The sequence below is a fragment of the Nuphar pumila genome, chromosome 1 (genome assembly GCF_984573655.1).
Source record: "Nuphar pumila chromosome 1, dmNupPumi1.hap1.1, whole genome shotgun sequence".
Taxonomy (NCBI): domain Eukaryota; kingdom Viridiplantae; phylum Streptophyta; class Magnoliopsida; order Nymphaeales; family Nymphaeaceae; genus Nuphar; species Nuphar pumila.
In genome coordinates, this window is record NC_143249.1 from 53,643,090 (window position 1) to 53,663,433 (window position 20,344).

The 20,344-nt window shown below is 40.2% G+C and overlaps 1 protein-coding gene across 1 annotated transcript; it reads right to left on the reverse strand.

Annotated features, from left to right (window-relative positions):
• Positions 1 to 838: 838 nt before the first annotated feature.
• Positions 839 to 20,141, reverse strand: LOC149848936 (subtilisin-like protease SBT5.3). Its single transcript, XM_090005916.1, has 13 exons — positions 19,902 to 20,141; positions 19,374 to 19,474; positions 19,202 to 19,277; positions 17,868 to 18,130; positions 14,229 to 14,326; positions 13,972 to 14,136; positions 11,897 to 12,008; positions 4,562 to 5,099; positions 3,526 to 3,620; positions 3,047 to 3,295; positions 2,338 to 2,452; positions 2,011 to 2,224; positions 839 to 1,380 (listed from the first exon to the last, which is right to left on the reverse strand). Exons 1-13 carry the CDS (start codon positions 20,139 to 20,141, stop codon positions 839 to 841), a joined length of 2,808 nt encoding a protein of 935 aa, XP_089862042.1.
• Between the last annotated feature and the right edge of the window lie 203 nt (positions 20,142 to 20,344).

Here is a 20,344-nt window from a genome sequence, read left to right on the forward strand (position 1 = left end):
CTTTTTATTTATTTATTTTATGTTTTTTGTTAGTTCACCTGGGTGTGACCTAGACCGACCCTGTTAGATCTGAATACACCCTGACCGACTGGGTCTTAAAAACCTAGAGCAGAAACTAAAAGGCCCAGGCCCCTTCAGTCTGCAGAGGGGTCGACCCCTACCGACCCTCTCCCTCCGTGCTCCCTATATCAGAGGGATCAACCGCCGGCATCAGCTGACCGACCGATCCTCTCTCTCTTTCCCGCACTTTCTCTGTATATTTTTTTCTTTCCTCTGTAGATCTCCGGCAGCCATGGCTGCATGCCCTTGCTCACCAGAAAAGAAAAGAATGGAGAAAAGGAGGCACCTTGTCGCCGTCATCGGTAAGCTCTCCTCTATCACTCTTTCTGTCACACCCTCTGCTGCTCGTTTGAGGTGCGGTAGCGGGGGATGCGTGAGGGCTTTTATAGCCCTCACAAAGGGTGAGGATAAGCCTCACCCTCCACGGATTGGGGGGTGAGGCTTATCCTCACCCCCTCTCGTGAAAACGCGGTTTCCCCGTCATTTTTTTTCTAATGTTTATCCTCTCTGGCGAGATCGCCGGAGGGAGTTACATCTAGATGTGGATCCAAGAGTTTGCTCAAGAACACTGCCAGTGACTGTTTCAAGGATTCAGTTTTTTCTCTACTTCACTGATGAGCATTAGTGCCAAAACCATTAATGTCTTCTATAAACATCAAATATAGTAGTCCTATTGAGGTTTAGAAAACAAGAACAAGATTGTGATCCTCAAATTTCCAAAACAAAACCAGCTTAATTTAAAGATGGAAGCACACTCCAACCGCAGCACTGTCGCTGTTCAGCTCGAACCTATTCCAACTGCAATCGGACTCCTGACATCATGCACACCATCCGACCACCACAGCCTTCCAAACACATAACCTTTATGAGACCCTCTCTTAGCTTTAACAGTCACAGTGAATTCCTTCTCTTCACCAACCTTCTCAAACTTCAAGCTTTGTGGTTTCACCGAAGCCACAACTCCCGGCGGTGGCCGAACATGGACTGTGTAAGTTCCAGGCTTGCCGACGTTCTTTACAGTTCTAGAAACCGTCGTCTTTCCATTGAGATTAGGGATGGTAATTGAAGGATAATTCAGATCGATAGCCTTAGGTACATGAGCTGGACATGAGTAAGATTGTCCAGCAACTGAGAAGATGTTGCTCTTGTTATAACCAATGGCGCATAGGAAGTTGAGATAATCTCTCACACTAGTGTCATAAACCAAGCCGGGGTTCAATGCACGGTTGGGATGAAGATGGCCCGCTCCATAGTCAAATGGTGTTGCATTTGCTTGAGCTGCTTCGGTGATTGGCTTCTGGAGGTTGTTGCGAACTCTTGCTTCATAAATCATCAAAACATAATGCATAATTAGAATTGTAAGTAATATCAACCTATGGAAAAAGATATAAACATGTAGTGTCAATCTACTCTTTCTGAACAAATCCTCTTAGGAATACTCACCATAGTTACCAAGGATTGCAATGAGAAGACAACCCCTAAACAGAACAGCCAGGCTAAGTAGTTAATTATTGTTCTTTCAGAGAAAAGTAGTTGGATTTTTTTGTTGCTGCTCAGGGTGCCTCCTGGTCACCCTTTCTAGTCATTATGTGTCAGTCACTATGTCTCTGTTTTTATGTATTCATGTTCTCAGTTTTGTTAGCAAAGAAAATGATTTTCTTTCTTTTGAAAGAATAAATAAAGCATATTTCACAGTTTGTAGGTATAATGCATAACTGTTATGGAACATTACTTGTGTGTTGGCAGCAGATGGATTGTTGCAATAATGGATTTTCAAGAGCAGTGTGTTGGTAGCTGAATATGTTCAAGGGGGATTGTTGACAGAACGGATTTTCAAGAACAGTAAATTAGCAGCTAAAAATGTTCAAGTTAACTTGGCTCTGTTGTTGTAAAACTTACTGCTGCATGAAGAGACCATAAGAGGCATCATCAGAAAGAAGTGATTCTTACCCGTAGTCATGATTGCAGATTTGATTGCAGCCGGGCTCCAGTCAGGGTGTGCATTCTTAAGGAGGCCAACAATGCCAGAAACATGTGGGCATGCCATGGATGTACCTGACATTAGATTAAACTTCGAGTGGCGGTTGTCAAAATCATACCGCGTAGGCGGTATCATTGGATTATAGGCTGCAAGTATTCTCACTCCAGGGGCAGTAATATCCGGCTTCATTAAACAAAGGAAGCAATTAAGTAGTAATACTACTAAATACAAGACAGTTTATAAAGGTGCATTCATAATCTTTTATGCAGTAATGTGGCTGTATTTGCAGTTCAAACCTTGAGGATCTCTGGGTTAATAGTGTTGGGCCCTTTGGATGAGAATAATGCCATGACTGGAGAAGGAGTTGTCTGCAGCAGGGTGGTTGGAGGCGCTACATATGCCACAGGCGACCTGTATTTGTATGTCATTGATCAGTATAGACTTCCAAACCTGGTCACAGTATTTTTTCTCTCATGCTAAGATGGTCGGACACAGAAATGCATCAAAAGGATACGAGCAATTCTGCGCATTATCACATTGCATAGAACTGGTAAAATGAATCAAGATGCCATTACTGAGCTTCTTTTGGCTAGGTAATGAGCTCATTCGGGCTTATGAAATAGGTTTGACTCGTAAAGCTGAAGACATACTCTTGATATATAGGATACATACCACATTACATTTTTCCCTTATACCACTCGCATAAGAATATAAACCTTTTGTATTTAAGCAAACCATCTATGCTTTGGCTCAAGATAATTAATAAGTCAGCGTTCAGCATGAGCTTGTAACCGAGCATGCTTGAGTTTTATGAACTTGAAGAAAGTCAAGCTTTACCCATGCATCCATGTGAATAGCAAGCTTAATCTTTCAAGACTAAGCATGTTTGGTCATGGTGAAATCTGTCCTGAATTATCACACTTCAATCTTGCTACTACCAATTGTAATGTTCATGTGTCACCAGGAAAATCATATCATCAAGGGAAAAGCATTTCAAGAGCGTACTTTGTAGAATTGATGTAGGCAAAGACCTCCTTGGAATCAATGGCATTAAGGTGAGTAACCGGAAACATGTGAGGTTCAGGTATGACATTATTGTGTGTGATCTGGTCATTGCACAGGATCATCCCAACAGCTCCTGCTTCTTTCACTGTTTGGCCCTTCATGAGATTGGAATCAAATGCGCTGGTAAGGCAAGCTATGATCCTTCCCTTGCTCTTATTGGGATCAAGAGTACCCATGTAACAATAGCTTCTGCAAAAATGCAAAGGAAAGAGAAAAAAAAGACTGTACAAGTTAAACTGCAATGATCAATACAACCTCCCTGTATCACACACCTCTGATTCAAAATGGATGTTCGATGTTAGTTCATTGCAAGCTTTTTGGGCTCCCTGTTTTCTGCTTCATTAATAAATTTTTGATATCTTGTTTCTTCAAAAGAAACGAAAACAAGAACGTGTATGTTTATTGCAGGGAAAACTTACGCAGCTTCTGTATCTGCTTTGGCAGCTTTGACATCTGATCCTGTGACCAATGGATATAACTTCTTTGGCAGAGAACTGGAAGAAAGGCTTGACCCCTAAGTAGCAAACAACAAAAAGAAGAAAAAAAAATCCCTTGTTATACCTCCCAATGCTTATATATCAATGACTAAATTTATTAAACCCCCAATTTTCTGCCATGGCTACTCTTACTACTTCTAGGAGTCCTAATACTAGTGCTACCAGTGGGACTACTCCAAGATAAAGAAATATGACATAATTTATGAGCAATAATGTTTCTATCATTACTAGTGAAAACTAGTACTTCATGAACTCAGTTGCGCTAGTTCCTATATAGTTCATCAGACTCCTTGAGGTCCATGAAACTGATCATGTTGGTGCTTGTAGACATTTGAATCTCATTGCTTGGTTTCAGTTGGAGTCTGAAAATGTTAATGCTTCCGCTAAGAGATATTCTGGACTCGGACTTGGAGCAAAGAAACCAGGATTAATAAGCTGATCAGGCCATGTGTATAGCAATCAATAGATTGGACCCTGGTCTGGTTTTGGTGCTTAGAAAACAGATCTGGGTCAAACCCTGAGTCTGAGTTAGACCTGATAGATAATTTTGAGTAGTGATTTTATCTAATTAGGTCAGGCCCGATTCTTACACATCCTGATCCATACGTAGATCAAGACCTGCCTAATCAAGGTCTACCAAGCCTGGATTAGGACCTGTACTGGGACCCCAAAAAACCGGATTTGAGTTTGGACCTGACTAGAACTATCCCAATTCAGGATAGCCTGGAGTGGAATGCTTCTTGTAAAAATCATCAAAAGTTACATGAACTTGGTCGTGTTTATACTAATAGCTCCAGAGTCATATTTACACTAATAAAACATGAAATCTATTTTTTCTACTTGATGAGCTCTTGTTTTCACTTGGGAAATTTTACAAACATTGGAATTCTTACGTGCATATTTCATTTTTTGACAAGCAAGCCATATAGAAATTATTGAAAAGCAAATTCAGACTAACCTGAAAAGTCTTGTTATTACCAAGAGAAAGATGAGAAATGAACTTCCTGTCCAACGTGCTAGCTGCAACAGTCAACATCCAGGGAGCCACATTAGATACCGAGCCGGGCTTGGGGCCACTGTTCCCAGCTGAGCTGACCACTATGATCCCTCGGGTAACAGCATGGAACGAGCCGATTGCAATGCCATCGTGGAGATGGCCTAAGGGTTGGCTGCCTAATGAGATGGTGATCACATCAACGCCGTCGTTGATCGCAGCATCGAAAGCTGCAATTATGTCAGCGTCGAAGCATTGGCCCAAAGAGGTTGAAGCCCAGCACACCTTGTAGGTAGCGATTCGAGCCTTGGGTGAGCCACCCTTGGCTGTTCCGTTAGCCAACCCGAAGATGCTTGCATTGTGTACAAAGCTGCCAGCAGCCGTTGACAAGGTGTGGGTCCCATGGCCAATGTGGTCTCGAGGAGACGTGTAGCCCGTCCTGTCCGGTGCACCCACACTTTGAATGTAGCCTTTTTCGTAGTACCGCGCACCGATCAGCTTTCTGGAGCCAAGCCAAAATTATTATTATTAATTTTTTTTTTATGACAAAGTTTCCAATCTCTGGGTGAGGTCACCGACACACTAAGCCCTTACAGACCGCACCAGTGAAAGGCACCGTGCACCCGGTGAGAGTCCAACATGGGACGGAAGGCTTAGCACCTTCTCCCCAGGCCCGCTATCACTCGGACTCGGCCAAGCTAAAATTAATGACAATCGTATCCCTGCCTTTCAAGAATATGACATTCACTTTGCCACATTCTTCAATATAACTTACTGGAATAAGGATGTTTGTCTGCAGATAATGTTTTCCTGTGTGTCTGACCAAAATGCTTGCTGGCACAAAGCAAACAACAAGAAGAAATCTCAAGTATCTTGTTGTTCGAGTAAGGCATATTAAGACTCAAGCAACTCGGGCCAACTTCTCATGATTTGGTCATGACTTCCTGGATTGAGTTTGATGCAATGGGTCTGACAGCCAGTTGTATGAATCCCATAATATTGCTACTCTTGGACCCAAGTCTAGTTTGAAAGTCCAAAAAACAAACATGAGATTTGAACCAAGATTCAATTATGATTACATCTAAAGTACTTTAAAAATAAATAATCCACTAGGCCAGTTTCGTGTGATCCTGATGCAGACAGGGGGGTTTGGTCCTGTCTAAGCTAAGTCTACTCAGATTCGAATCCAGATATGATGCCATCACCTCAAAGTCATATCTGGGTCTGGGCCCACCAGGGTGGATATAATCTATCACGTCGATAAGCCCACAAAAATGTGTTCCATTGGGTTTCAAAATAAATTTTCTCTTGTTCTAATAGGCATAGATGTAAAAATCCCCCCCCCCCCATACATACACAATCAGTTTATCTAGTGAGATCATGTAGGCCCCATTTGGATGACAGGAAGGAAAACCTCTTCCCATACATACAATTAAGGCTTTATTATTTATTATTTTTTTCTTTTCCTTTGATAGCATGTGGAAAGAAAGTGTTTTTTTTTTTACCAGAGGAAGCTGGGGTTAGGCAGGCCCCTACCCGTTATACAACCATACCATTTGGGATTCGAACTTGCAAAGTCACAACACACGGTGACGTGCACTAACTGCTCCTGCCAGACAAGGGGAGCCCCTCTTGGCAGATAGTTGTTATGCGATTCAAACCCAAGGCAGAACAGATCATGTAAAGTACTTGGGCACAAAAACTCGCTACATGTGTAGCGATGTTCTGTGTTTTGTCTTTTACACAGAAAATCGCTGCAAGTGTTGGTATTTTCTTGTGTTTTACACAGAAAATTGCTGCAAGTGTTAGTATTTTCCGTGTTTTGTGCCTCAGCCCGAGGCCACTCGGTTATGACCTGTTAACGATAGAGAAAATATCGGGCACGATAATAGGATGAAAGATACTATCGAGCACATCAATTCTGATAAGATCAAATGGGAAGGTGGTAATGATAAGAACGAGCACGTCAATGGGACTCTCACAAGGAATTCTGATAAGATCAAATGTGAACGTGGTTATGATAAGAACGAGCACGTCAATGGGACTCTCACAAGAAATTCTGCTAAGATCAAATGTGAAGCTGGTAAAACCAAATGTGAAGGTGGTTATGCTAAGAACGGGCACATCAATAGGACTCTCCTAAGAAGATAGGATATTATCTAACATAAAGCCAATATGATGGAAGCCAAGCATACCGATAATATCAAGATTATCGATGATAATGATAATCTTGATAATACGGCTAGACTAGAGAGACCAAGAGAGTGAATGTAATAATCTTATCAAAAAGGAAGAGTCTAGTGAAAATCGACTAAGAAAATTTGATAAACCATGCAAAACTTTAAATAGTGAAAAACTCCACAAATGATGTTGTTGAGTGGAATACCGTTGATGTAGGTGATAATTCACCAAACCACATTAAAATCGTGTGTTCATCTTTTAACTTTTACGGTATCAAAGTTTCTTGCATCCTAGTTGATTGGAGTGTTTTTCTCAATGGCGTCAATATCCATCGATTGTTCCATCAAGTTTCCATACCCCTTCAACCTGAATGTGACGAACTTTGTCACAATCAAACTCAACCACTCCAATTTCTTATTGTGGAAGACACAAGTGCTTGGACTTTTGAGAGCCAAGACATGATTGACTTTGGAGATGACGAAACTCTCATTCCAATTCAAACCATTGATGGTGTTCCAAATCCAAAGTTTATTACCTGGAAAAAGTTTGACAGGGTGCGGCGTGGATGGATCACAGGCATCCTGTCTGAGGAAGTGTTGGGTCTCATCGTTAGCCGCCAAACATCTAGTGAGGTATGAAATACTCTCATTAAGGCCTTCACTCATGTTTCGAAGAAACAAGAATTTCTGTTGATACAAAAGTTGCAATCATACTGAAAGAAAAACCTTTCGATAAATAAATATGTTAATGTGTTAAAAAAATCTTTGATGAACTTGCGGCTATTAACAAACTTGTGAAAGATGAAACCATGGTATTTTGGCTCCTTAATGAGTTTGGCCATGAGCATGAAGCTTTTATTACAACTATAATGAAGCCGCCCATTCCATCATATGATAATGTTGTTGGCCTGCTTCAATGGCGTGAAACCATGCGCACTATTCATGAAGAAGGTGTGAACGGAAGTTTTGCCTTCTTTGTGCAGAAATTTACCACTCAAAAAAATTGATTTAACTCAAAGCAACAATTTAACTCAAAAGGACACGACTTTATCCAAGTTGGCCAGGGTGGCAGTCGATTCAATCAGAATAAACCCAAATTTGGTTTTAATCAACCAAATGCTAAAGGCAATCAAGGAAAAGAAAATGGGTTACTATGTCAAATATGTGAAAAAATAAATCATAGTGCCCTCAACTGTTGACACCGCTTTAATCATGCCTATCAAGCTGAAGATGTCTCGCAGGCTCTTGCCGCTATGAAACTTGCTTATAGTCAAGATCAAGAGTGGTTTCTTGATACAGGAGCCACCTTGCACATTACTGCCAATCCAGGTAATCTCGAAACTTATTCTAAGTATTATGGGTAAGAAAAAATCATGGTTGGAAAATGACGTTAAATTAAATACCACTCATATTGAATCCACGAAAATCGAGAATGGTGCCCACTCTCTTTCCTTAAACAATGTTCTAGTCATTCCTGAGGTTAAAAAGAATTTGGTACCTGTAAGTTAATTAACCTTTGATGTGCCCTGTTTATTTGAATTCTCATTTGATAGTTTTGTAATTAAGAACAAGAGAACGAGCAAACAGGTGGCGACAAAGAGTAGAGTAGAAGATCGAAGATCTGTATGGATTCAACAACTCAAGAAATAAGGTCGATCATCAAAAGCAAGTTTTCTTCTCTTCTCCATTTAGAAACGAAAGTTGAGAAGTCTAACACCAACAAGTTGGGCATGTACATGCATAAGTTGTTGATTTTTTGGAAAAAAACAAATCTATTTTAATAACATCAAAGTCTACTAAAAGCACCATATGTGAAAGTTGTCAAATGGGTAAAATAAATAGACTTTCTTTTCTTTTTGTTGATGTTCATTGCATAGAGTTGTTTGGAAGAGTACATTGTGACTTATGGGGACCTGCTCTTATCACTTCTCATCAAGGGTTCAAATTTTATGCAGTTTTTATTGATGAATATTCTCATTTTTCTTGGATATTTTCCTTACAATATAAACCTGAATTATATGACAAATTCATTGAGTTTCATAAGTATGTTCAAACTTAGTTTGATAAACATATAAAGATATTTCAAACTGATAAAGGGAGTGAGTTTGGGAGTAATGAACTTAAGACTTACTTAAAGTCCTATAGGATTGTTCACTATAAAAGTTCTCCTAAAACTCCAGAACAAAATGGTATGGTTGAATGAAAACATCGATCAATTATTGAATTGGAGCTAACCATGCTTTTTCATGCTCAAATTCTAACCCGATTCTGAGTCGAAGCCTTTTTTACAGCAGGATGGATCATTAATTGGCTACCTACACCAAACTTATCTATGACAACTCTTTAAGAAAATGTGTTTATGAAAAAACCAAATTATACAAGTTTGAGAGTCTTTCGATGCCGATGTTTTTCTTACCTTTGGGACTATGCTACCAACAAATTTGATCTTAAAATATTACCATGTGTTTTTCTATTTTACAATGATTATCACAAGGGCTACCGTTGGTTTCTTTCCCCCCACTGAGTCGGTTTATACATCAAGACATGTTATTTTTGATGAAAATGTCTTCCCCTATCATAAATATGTATTTATCTTTTTGGCCAACCAACGCGAAAGTGAGTTCACAAGTCTAGATGAGTGGTCCTTTAAGACTGACCACATACTGGTTGATACTCATGACTCACACGATCCAAGAAACGTGACATGTGACTCTACACATGTTGATCCATCTCTTCCACGTGAACAAACTCAAACTGATTTGGTCAGTGTCACCTCTACAAATCCTTAGCCGTGTGACCTCTCTACTACTACTGCTAGCCAACCGGTTGCTAATGAAGAAAGTGTTGAAGGCACCTCTGTCCCTTGAATCCACTACATGGTCACTCATATATAGGATAGCATAGTAAATCCCATCCTAAATGCTTTATTGCTCTTTGTGTGCCTCTAGGCTCAAGGCGGCCTGGATGGCATGATGCTATGCTTGAGGAGATGCGTGCTCTTCATCTCAATGACACATGGGAACTTGTGCTTAAAAGCCTGACATGCATATCATTCAGTGCAAGTGGGTCTATAAAACCAAACTTAAAAGTGACGACTCTGGCGAACAACTCAAAGCTCGCCTCGTTGCTAAAAGATTTGATCAAATACCGGGCATTGACTTCCTAAATTTTTTTTCACCCGTGATCAAGCCCGTCACCATATGCATTGTTCTCACCCTTGCCTTGGCTCACGATTGGGATATGCATCAATTGGATGTTAAGAATGCCTTTTTACATGGTAATTTGAATGAAACCATGTTTCTTGAATAACCTCTAGGGCTTTAAGATCCTTACTGACTGGATTTTGTTTGCAAACTCAAAAGGCCGAGTATGGGCTCAATCTGGCTCCTCGAGCATGGTATGTTTCTGCTCTCTCTTGGGTTCTTCTCCAGTGTTTTTAACCCATCATTATTTATTTGCAAAAGTGGATCCATGATAATTATTGTTCTAACTCTATGCTGATGAAATTATTTTGATCGACAATGATTCATAGTTTCTTAGTCGGTTAATCCACATTGTCAGTCAAGAGTTTTCTGTGAAAGATCTTTGATTCTTGCACTACTTCTTGGGCATTGAAGTTCACCAGTCCACCGAAAGTCTATTTTTGAATTAAAAGCGCTATACCTATGAACTTGCTGACAAGGCTCAAATGTTTGGCGTCAAGCCACTCTCGACACCCATGGTGGCTCATGTTGCTGGCACGACGAATGGTGATTTACCCTTTCGAGATGCCACTTTTTATCAAAGTTTGGTTGGAGGTCTTCAATATCTCACAATGACTCTCCCTGATATCCTCCTTCAGTGTTAATTATGTTAATCAGTTTATGTAGAATCCGACCAACTCTCATTTTCAATTGATTAAGCGAATTCTATGGTTTGTTCATGACACTATTGATCATGGACTATGGCTGTTCTTCAACAAATCATTATCTTTGTATGTTTTTTTTTTATGCTGATTGGGCAGGTTGCCCCATTACTCGGTACTCTATCTCCAACTTCTGCTCGTTCCTTGGGACCAATTGCATTTCTTGGAGTGCTAAGAAGCAGCCTACTATTGCTCGGTCGAGTTCGAAAGCTGAATATCGGTTCATGGCATCTACCACTGCTGAACTTATGTGGCTTACATTCCTTCTACGTGACTTGGGAATCTTTCTCCGTTAACCACCTGTTCTCTTCTGTGATAATATTTTGGCTCTTCAAACTACCATCAAGCCAACTTTTCATTCTTGCATGAAACATGTTGAAATCGACTATCATTTTGTTCAGAAAAAAGTTGCTCTAGGGACTCTTGTCAATCGTTATGTGCCCTCGTCAAAACAACTTGCAGATCTTTTTACCAAGTCATTGTCGCACACTCCCTTCCTTGATCTTCACATCAAGTTGGGTCTCTCCGCTCTGCCCACGACCAGTTTGAGAGGGATTGTTAACGATAGAGAAAATATCGGGCACGATAATAGGATGGAGATACTATATATCGAGCATGTCAATTATGATAAGATCAAATGTGAAGGTGGTTATGATAAGAACGAGCACGTTAATTAGACTCTCACAAGGAATTCTGCTAAGATCAAATGTGATCATAAGACCAAATGTGAAGGTGGTTATGCTAAGAGCGGACACATCAATGGGACTCTCATAAGAAGATACAATATTATCAAACTTAAAGCCAATATGATGGAAGCCAAGCATACCGATAATATCAAGATTATCGATGATAATGATAATCTTGATAATAAGGCTATAATAGAGAGAGACCAAGAGAGTGAATGTAATAATCTTATTAAAAAAGGAAGAGTCTAGTGAAAATCGACTAAGAAAAGTCCATAAGCCATGTAAAACTTTAAATAGTGGAAAACTCCAAAAATGATGTTGTTGAGTGGAGCACCGTTGATGTAGGTGATAATTCATCGAACCTCGTTAAAAAGTCTGTCCCCAAATTCAAGTTAATAGATTCAGGAAGGCAAAGTGCTCAACATAAATCTATACAAATGAAAGCTCTATCATATCATAGTGACTGGTGGGGGAGGCTTCTAATTTACAACATGGACTTCTATTTAAACATGAGAGAGTAGCATCAAACCTGTTGCATTTAACGCCATTTACATCAGTGCTATTTTGGCAGACACCTTTCCACTTTTCTGGGACAGGCCCCAAGCCTTCATCGTTAAAGCTCTTTGATTCAGGCCAAACACCTGATAGCACCATCAAAAGACAGCAGAAAGTAAGAGAACTTCTGGTATTTGTATGCCAGAAAATTTTGCTAATTACCAAGAGAAGTATATAATGAGCAGACTACATGTTTAGCTTTCATATATTATTCTCCATCAAGACCCCTAGGATTTTCAACATAGTCTGTCATAAGAAACGAAGTGCGGAAAGCTTCCACCATTTGTGAAATATTTTTTTAAGAAATACAACACATTCTTTGTACGCAGGTGCAGATAGACCCCAAAAGACACCAAGCCTTATGCAACTGCCTCAACTCCCAAACAATGTGATAGAAAATAAGAGAAAATAGTTTTTCCCCACCAAGAATTATCTCAGGGGTATTGTTTTTTTGGGCAATCAAATGAACCTTATGATTAGTGGTATGGATAAAATTATTAAATTCTTTGGATCCTAATCGGAACCAGAGGAAGGTTTGGGTGTGTGTTTATGTACATCTAAACCAGTCTCCTTTTGGTTTCGTACTCAAACCTTATGCATCTACCCGATTAACTAGTTGGACCTGGCTATATAAGACCTTCATCCGGTGTGGGTGGGTCCAGACCTGAATCCAACATTCAGATGTTAGTATCCTGTTCAAATCCGGTCGTGAACAGGGCTACTGTAGGCAAAACCACACCTGGGTTCCATAAGCATTAACACATACTACCTAGACTGGGCGGGAACCAACAAAATGAGAGTTTTTATGTTTTTTGTAGATTAAAAAGTTGAGGATCTTAATCGGGTCACCTGGGGTCTGGTATGAAATTTCTTAAACCAGACCCAATTCTAAATGATAATCGGAACCTTTGGATCTGACCCAAATAGTAAATCGACATCTTTTTTAGTTACCAAACCTGAATCCTGCTAGATATGCAGTGCAAGTCAAGATGGGTGTTAGAAAATGATAGGCACACAACCGACGACAAACAAATAAACAGGAAAAAAAATAAATCAAACCACACGAGGAATAAAGAATTACGTGGTTCAGCAAGAATTGCCTTTGTTCACGGCCACACTGAAACCCTGTCATTTGATTATGAGATACCTTACAAAGGGAGAATGACCCTCTTTAACAGAAGTGTTACAAAGACTCTGCAAGTGTAGTTCAACTCATTCAAAAAGTCTATGTGACTTTTGTAGTTTGATACTACAAGAAGTTTAGGGTAAAAGTACAAAACTAACATCTAAAAAATGACAAGTCTATATGACTTTTGTAGTTGGATTGGAGAAAGTATATAATTCATATCAAGTAATTGAACCGACTCCACACTCCTCCAACAATGGGGTCATGCCCGACATGTTGACACTAGTACTAGCTAGCAACAGTATGCCAAAACCCTAACGTTATTGCATGTATTTTGGTAAGAACCTACCCATCTATACCAAGAAATTAACTAGAGAACCGATATGATCTAAGTCAATCATGACTAGGGTTGTCAGTAGGTCAGATCTGGATTGGACCCAGGTGAGTCTATACCCAGATCTGTTTTGAGGTTTGGGTATGGGGTCCAGACCCAGATCCTATCAGGTCTCTATAAGAAAAACCACACCTGGACCCTATATAAGGATTACATGAACCAGACCGGTCCATACCTGGTAAAATGATTTTTTTTTTTTATCTTATCATATTTCAAAATCATGGATCCTAATTGAAACCCAGGTCGGACCTGGGTCTGGTATGAAATATCACAACCATCTACGTATACTAAACTTGACCCAATGTGTACTACTCGGTTTCTAATCGGACCTCCTTTTTTTTATCACCAAACCCTGACCATATAGGGTTTGGCACTGATCGGGTCTGGGTCAAACCCGACCCGATGACACCCCTGATCATGACTTATACTACCCAAAACAGGAAAAATATCAAAAACAAAAAAAATGAGAAAGATTTCAAAAAAGCACAGCCAATTTGGATTAAATATTGAGGAAATTAAAATGTTTTACCGCTGTCAATATGTCCAATAATCACATCTTCACCATAATTGGCTTTCTCCCATAGTGAGTTTGGTACAGCCTGGCCTTCATGCTCCAGACCCAAAAACTCCCATGAATGGGTCGTGTGAAGATTGTACCCCCGGTTGGGGAATATAGACACAACCCCAGGGTGCTCTACAAATCAAGAGACAACAAACAATATATTTGATTTAGCACAAGGAATGCAACCAATGGAAAATGAAGAAGAGATGAAGGCAGATCCTTACTTGATAATTCTGAGGCTTCATCCTCCTCAAGGTTGGCAGCAAACCCATTGATATGATTCGTGTAAGAGTAAAATATTGATTCCTCTGCCTTCACCTTACTATATGGATCAGAAAAAGAACAAAGGGATTGAAACCAATATCTCAAAGATTGGTCTAGGTATTTCTTGGTGCGAAAAAATCTTGCAATAAATTTAAAAATGCATTAATCTGTTGAAAATACCGGCATATAAAATTTTAAAATGAGTAACGCGCTCCTTAGGCCCCCTTTTCTCGTTAAGTCTCATTAGGCCCTTTCAAAAATCATAGCTTTTAGTATTTTTTTTTTCATCTAACACCATAGATGTGATCTATAGGTTTTGCTTAGTGGGAACCTGCTTTTGGATGGGTGAAATCTGACCTGTATACAGGTTTTTTCGCTGATCTAAAAAATCAATGGCTATAATAATAAAAAAATATTTTTTCATTGAAAAAACATAATCCAAGAGCCAATTCTTACTGAATCGAGCATGATAAACACATCTAACGGTTCAGATCCATCATAAATCACTTGAAACTATGGGGCCTAATGAAAAGGGGGCCTAATATGTTCAGTTCTCTTTAAAAATATATGCAAACATTTATTTATTTTTTGAAGTTAAATTTCCAATATCGTGTGTGTCAAGGTACTTTTAAAACAGGTGATACTTTGACAATTCTGCAGCTTATTCAGGACTATATTGGATTTTGGTATTGATGTGATTGCTGAGAATATCGCAATACAATCCCCATATTTTGAAAATATCACCGGGCATTTGTGACTGACTATAAACGTGAAGTAATATGTTTTTGCTCTTTTTTTTTATTTGCCATTCTTACCCTCCTAAAACAGAACCAAGAAGTTCATGATATGAACTGGTGACACTCTCGTGAGTCGTTGCTGCTGTTGTTGCGTGAGAAGAATGACCCCCCAAGTACACTACATATGACTGTCATCATCATTATAAGAAAGACCCATTAGGTATATAAATGCTTTTGCATAAAGATGTCATCTTTTTATGCAGCGACTCTGCATGTTATGCTTAGCGTGCAGCTCTACTGCTGATGACCATCTATCTCAACATTTTTAGAGATGGACATCACACCCATCTCGAGAAATGCCAAGATGGGTGGCTGTCAAGCAGATCATTGCTTGCCCATCATGCAGCGCTGCTGCATATAATGTGAATTACACATAAACACACACAGAGAGAGAGAGAGAGAGAGAGAGAGAGAGAGAGAGAGAGAGTACTTTCTTTGCTGCAAAGACGGGTGTAACAACCAAACAGAAGAAAGAGAGGGTAAAACTGAGTGGAAGCCTAATATTCATCCTCATCTTTTTCATCTCCCTCCGGTCTATGGATTTTCTTTTGGGTGAGCCAATGACTGCCTCCTATATTATACATTTTGAGGCCTCACCGAGTAAATAACGAGATAGGAAATTCTTTTAATGACTAGTTTTTTTGTTTTGGAAAGACGAAGTGCCAACGAGGTAACGATTTTTTGAATCTGGAAATTTCCCGTTAAAAACGTTCGAGTTAAATGACATGAATGATTCCCTTATTTGCAAGAGTGTAGCTGCTGGATTTTCCGTGCTTTATTTTGCAGCCTAACCTTCCAAAGGGGGGAGAGAGAGAGAGAGATTCTATAAATGGTTCAGGGATTGGATGGTAATTTTCATTGGTGCAATGCAAACTCAAATAGGATCCACTCATCCCTATCTTCGTATCCTTCCTTGGGATTTCACTTATGCAAGTTGTTTTGATCAAAACAGGACTCCTTACATGTGATGTATGTCATTCATTCAATAAAGATCAATATTTAAATCACTTGAATCCGACTAGTGTGCAAGAATTTTGAGTGAAGTCAACGGTTGACAAAATACAAAATTTTGTGATTTAAAAATACATTTTTCAAATGAAAAAATATGATCCAGACAAAAACACAATTTTCAAATGAAAAAAATTTATGATCAAGGGTCGATTCTAATTAAATCAATTATGCTGAATCCATTTGTAAGGTCAGATTTGATAAAAAAATACTTGCATCATAAGATTTGAAAGGGGTATGAAGATAGAAGATGACATAGGGGACGAGTGAAACCAGACTCGAGCAAACTTGCATGCAACTTAGAGAAGCTATCTTGGCTTTAAGCCACTAGGCACCTGAGTGTAAGGATCAGGTGCAATCACATTGCACACCAAAAGTGTAACCCTGCACCTGGCTGCCCTTTATCTCATTGTTGGGCCCAAAGTCTGACAGGGTGTACTCAGAGATGGAGGGTAGCCAGGTGCAGCAGCACACTTCTGGTGTGTAATGTGATTGCACCAGCAGATCCGGCCTTTCACCTGAGGAAGAAATGTCTCATAACCCAGAGGTGGTCACTATACAAGGAAGTAGGGCTTGGAAACAAGCTGAGTCGCCCGTGGCTCAGTTCATATTTGGCACGTAAGCTTGTTCGAACTTGTAAAATAGGCTCTGCGAGCAATAGATATTTGGCTTGACCAGACTCTTGTAAGCTCATTAGGTAATAAGAAATATATTTCAAATATATTTTACATGTACTTTTTTATAATCCTATTTTTTCCGGCTTTAAAACAATGTGCTTTCTCTATAAACAATAAACAAGCTAGATAAAAACTCAGCTTGTTTAACTCAACTCGGTTTGACTCGTCATAAGAATGAGTCAAGCTTGAAGACTCATTCAGCTTGTTTAGGAGAGAGAGAGAGAGAGAGAGAGAGAGAGAGAGAGAGAGAGAGAGAGAGAGAGAGAGAGAGATTACAAAAAAGGGTCAACAAACATTGAACCCAACATCAACACAAAACAGGCCCCAGAGAGACTAAGAGCACAAAAACAAAACTAAAAACAAAAACCAGACGAGATCAGCCTGGTTCAGGGCGACAGAAAGGGCTGAAGACCGAGGATGGTAATGTGCAAAATGATGTACACATCCGCCAAAATACAGTTTACTAATTTATTGAAAACTGTCAGAACTTGCCAGAAAATGGCATTGTTGAGAGTCATCCAAACAACCCACTAAGACGAGAGAACCCACGTTCTCCAAATAATCCGCCAGTGCTTGCAACAACGAACTGGCTGAGGGACCCACAAAAGGTCTACAACGAATGACTCCTGGCGCAAGCTAACGACATGCTTATTCCAGGTAATCTTAATGAGGTTATGAAAAATATGGCACTCCCAGAAAAGGTGAAACACATATTCTTCGGCCGCCTCGCACAGAACACATTTACTCGAAAGATGAAAACTGATAGATTTAAGGAAGTTGTCTGTCTACACCCATTCGTGAAGGATTAACCATGCCAATAAACACGATCGAGGAGTAGGTCCCTTGCCCCAGAAAAGGCGTACATGGAACCAATCCACCCCCGAAGGAAGGAGAGAAAGGTAGCAAGCTCTTGTGCGAAAAGAGCCATTAGGGGCGAGAGTGCGACGAAAGAACTGGGCCTAAGAGACATCATCGCCCTCATTAGAAAAAAGTGGCAGACCAAGCTCGGATCCACGAGCGACGCAACTGTGAAACAGTTGACAGTATTGTGCGATGGTCAAAAAACAATGATTCAATCGATCCGTATTTAGCAAGAAGAAATCTTATACATGGAGACCACGGTTGGTGTGCAAGCCAGCTTTGCTTCACAATGAGAACAATACTTCTCAACTTGGAATCCAAAATCCTCAACCTCGCCCTATTCTGAGGACGCATTAGAGATTCCCAACCCACCAGGTGGCACTTTTTGTTGGTACTTTGCCCAGACAAAAGGAAATTCACCAACAATCGAGAGCGCTTCTTGCCGTCCGTATAGGCATCAGAAACATAAACGTAAAGAATTCTGGCATAGCATTTAAAACGTGCTTGATGAGAGTAAGTCTACCAGCGATGAAAGGGTAGGATGCTTGTCAGGCTGAAATTTTAGTCTGAACCTTTTGAAGAGTTGCATTCCAGGCTGCCGATGGGATACACGAGATTTGTAGCGGCAGACCCAAGTAGATTTTTTTTTTCTAAAATAGTGCATTCGAAAATCCGCTGACCAATAGGTATCATAGAAGGAGGGGCATTTATCATGGACAAACAACACTTATCATTGTTAATAAATAAACCTAACATTGATAGGAAAAAAAGAAGGATAAGCTTGATTCTTAACATTTGTTGGATGGATGCACTGCCTAAAATTATCATGTCATCGACATAAATAAGGATATGACTAGGGAACTTCTAGATTTTGAGAGAAACAATGAGACCACTCTCCACAATCCTCTTAAAAAAAACCACAAGGCCTTCATAATCGACGTTAAAGAGCAAAGGTGACAGGGGGCATCCTTGCTGAAGACTGCGATCAAGTTTGACCTACTGGCCACAGACCCCCTTGATCTGAATTTGTGACTGGGCATTTATAACCAGCTCACGCACCCAACTTGAGAAACGCCGACCAAAACCAAAGTTCGACAGCATATGGAAAAGAAAAGGTCAATGAACCAAGTCGTAAGCTTTGTGGAAGTCAAGCTTCAGAGTGAAGAAAGGCTGGCCACTTATCTTTAAAGAGTGTAACACTTCTGTGGCCAGAATGAAGAAATGTTGCAACCGTCTATGAGGAATAAAGGCGAACTATACATCCAAAAAAATTTAAGGAGTGACTGAATGCATCATATTCCCCATGACCTTGGCGATAATTTAGCATATTTCCCCTAAAACAAATATGGGGCAGAACCGCGAGAAGTTCGATGAAGTTGTTTTCTTAGAAATAAGAGAAACAATGGTCAAGTAATAATGAATCGGCAAATGACAGTTGCGATGAAACTCAATGAAGACACTAAGAATGCCACTCTTAACACAAGGCCAAAAAATACGAAAGAAATCCACAGAATAATCATTAGAGGCTAGAGCTTTCCAACCTGACGAATCTTGCATGGTAGAATAGATTTCTTCTTCAGTGAAAGAAACCTGCATAGACAAGGAAAGAGCACGGTCCATGGACCGAACAAAGGCAAGACCCATTGAACCACTAATTGAGTGGTTGCTGGAATACAGATTAATAAAATAATTGGTAACCGCAAGTAAAACCTGTTCGCCCGAGTAAAAAATACCCTCAATTAAAAGAGAGTGAATAGCTTGCCTCCTATGCCTATGAGATGCGAAGGAATGAAAAAACTTGGTGTTTCCATCACCCTCTTTAAGCCATAACACACGAGACTGCTGCTTCCAGCAAATCTCATCCTTCAGTTGCCAAAAAATGCAATAACAAAGTCAACTTAGTAGATCTTGCATTGAGACTTTCAATATTATAGGCAGACAGGAAGGTCGTAGCCGAGAGAGACTGATGGATAGAAAACAGTTTGTGCTTCCATTCCCCCAGATTCTGGAATTTGCTGATGTTACTGGAAATAAGCTAAGATTTGATGTCGCGAGATAAACAGAGGAGCTTGACCAGGAAATGGGTTGTCGCCCTAGCCGCAAAGCAAGGTCTACTTCAAGAATGGAGGACGATCGACTCAAAACCAAACTTTTTAAGCCACCATTGCTCAAATCTGAAAGTTCTAATGCTGGAGAATCCATGCCCCCATTGGATAACAACCTAACTATGATCCAAGATAGATTGGGGTAGCAGACAACACGAAATGCCATTAAGAGAGCCCAGCAGAACCGAAAAGACAAGCACGCGGTTGAGCAGACGGTAGCACGGGCAAGATTTCCGATTGAACCAAGGGAAAACTTCACCGATATGGGGGATGGGATATAGCCGGTGCATCTGAATAAAGTTTTGGAAGCCAATCATAGAAGTCGAGTAGGAAACATGAATGCTTGAGTCATTTGACGACAACAGACAATTGAAATCTTCCATGATAAGATGCTGCTCCTCGAAGGACTGAATGACCCTATTCATGTCCGACCAAAACTCCTTCTGATGGCTCTGGCGGTGGGGACTGTACACCATGGTGACCACGGCCGACACAGGCTTGGCAGGACGACAGAGATGGAGAACGCGCCTTCGTCCAATTGGTAGATGCCTAGAGAAGGCTTCCCGAGGATAAAGAGACCTCCCACATAATGGAACATGGGCTTGAAGAAAAAATCCGCACCTCGCCA

What these genes read in the sequence shown, in the direction of transcription:
- LOC149848936 (XM_090005916.1), bottom strand. Translation starts at nt 20,141, where the DNA reads ATGAATAGGGTCATTCAGTCCTTCGAGGAGCAGCATCTTATCATGGAA. An exon ending in TGGCTTGCACACCAACCGTG is followed by an intron (nt 14,327 to 17,867) that starts GTCTCCATGTAT and finishes TGATCCATATAG; the next exon opens with TAAGGTGAAGGCAGAGGAAT. An exon ending in TTAACCCAGAGATCCTCAAG is followed by an intron (nt 2,225 to 2,337) that starts GTTTGAACTGCA and finishes TGTTTAATGAAG; the next exon opens with CCGGATATTACTGCCCCTGG.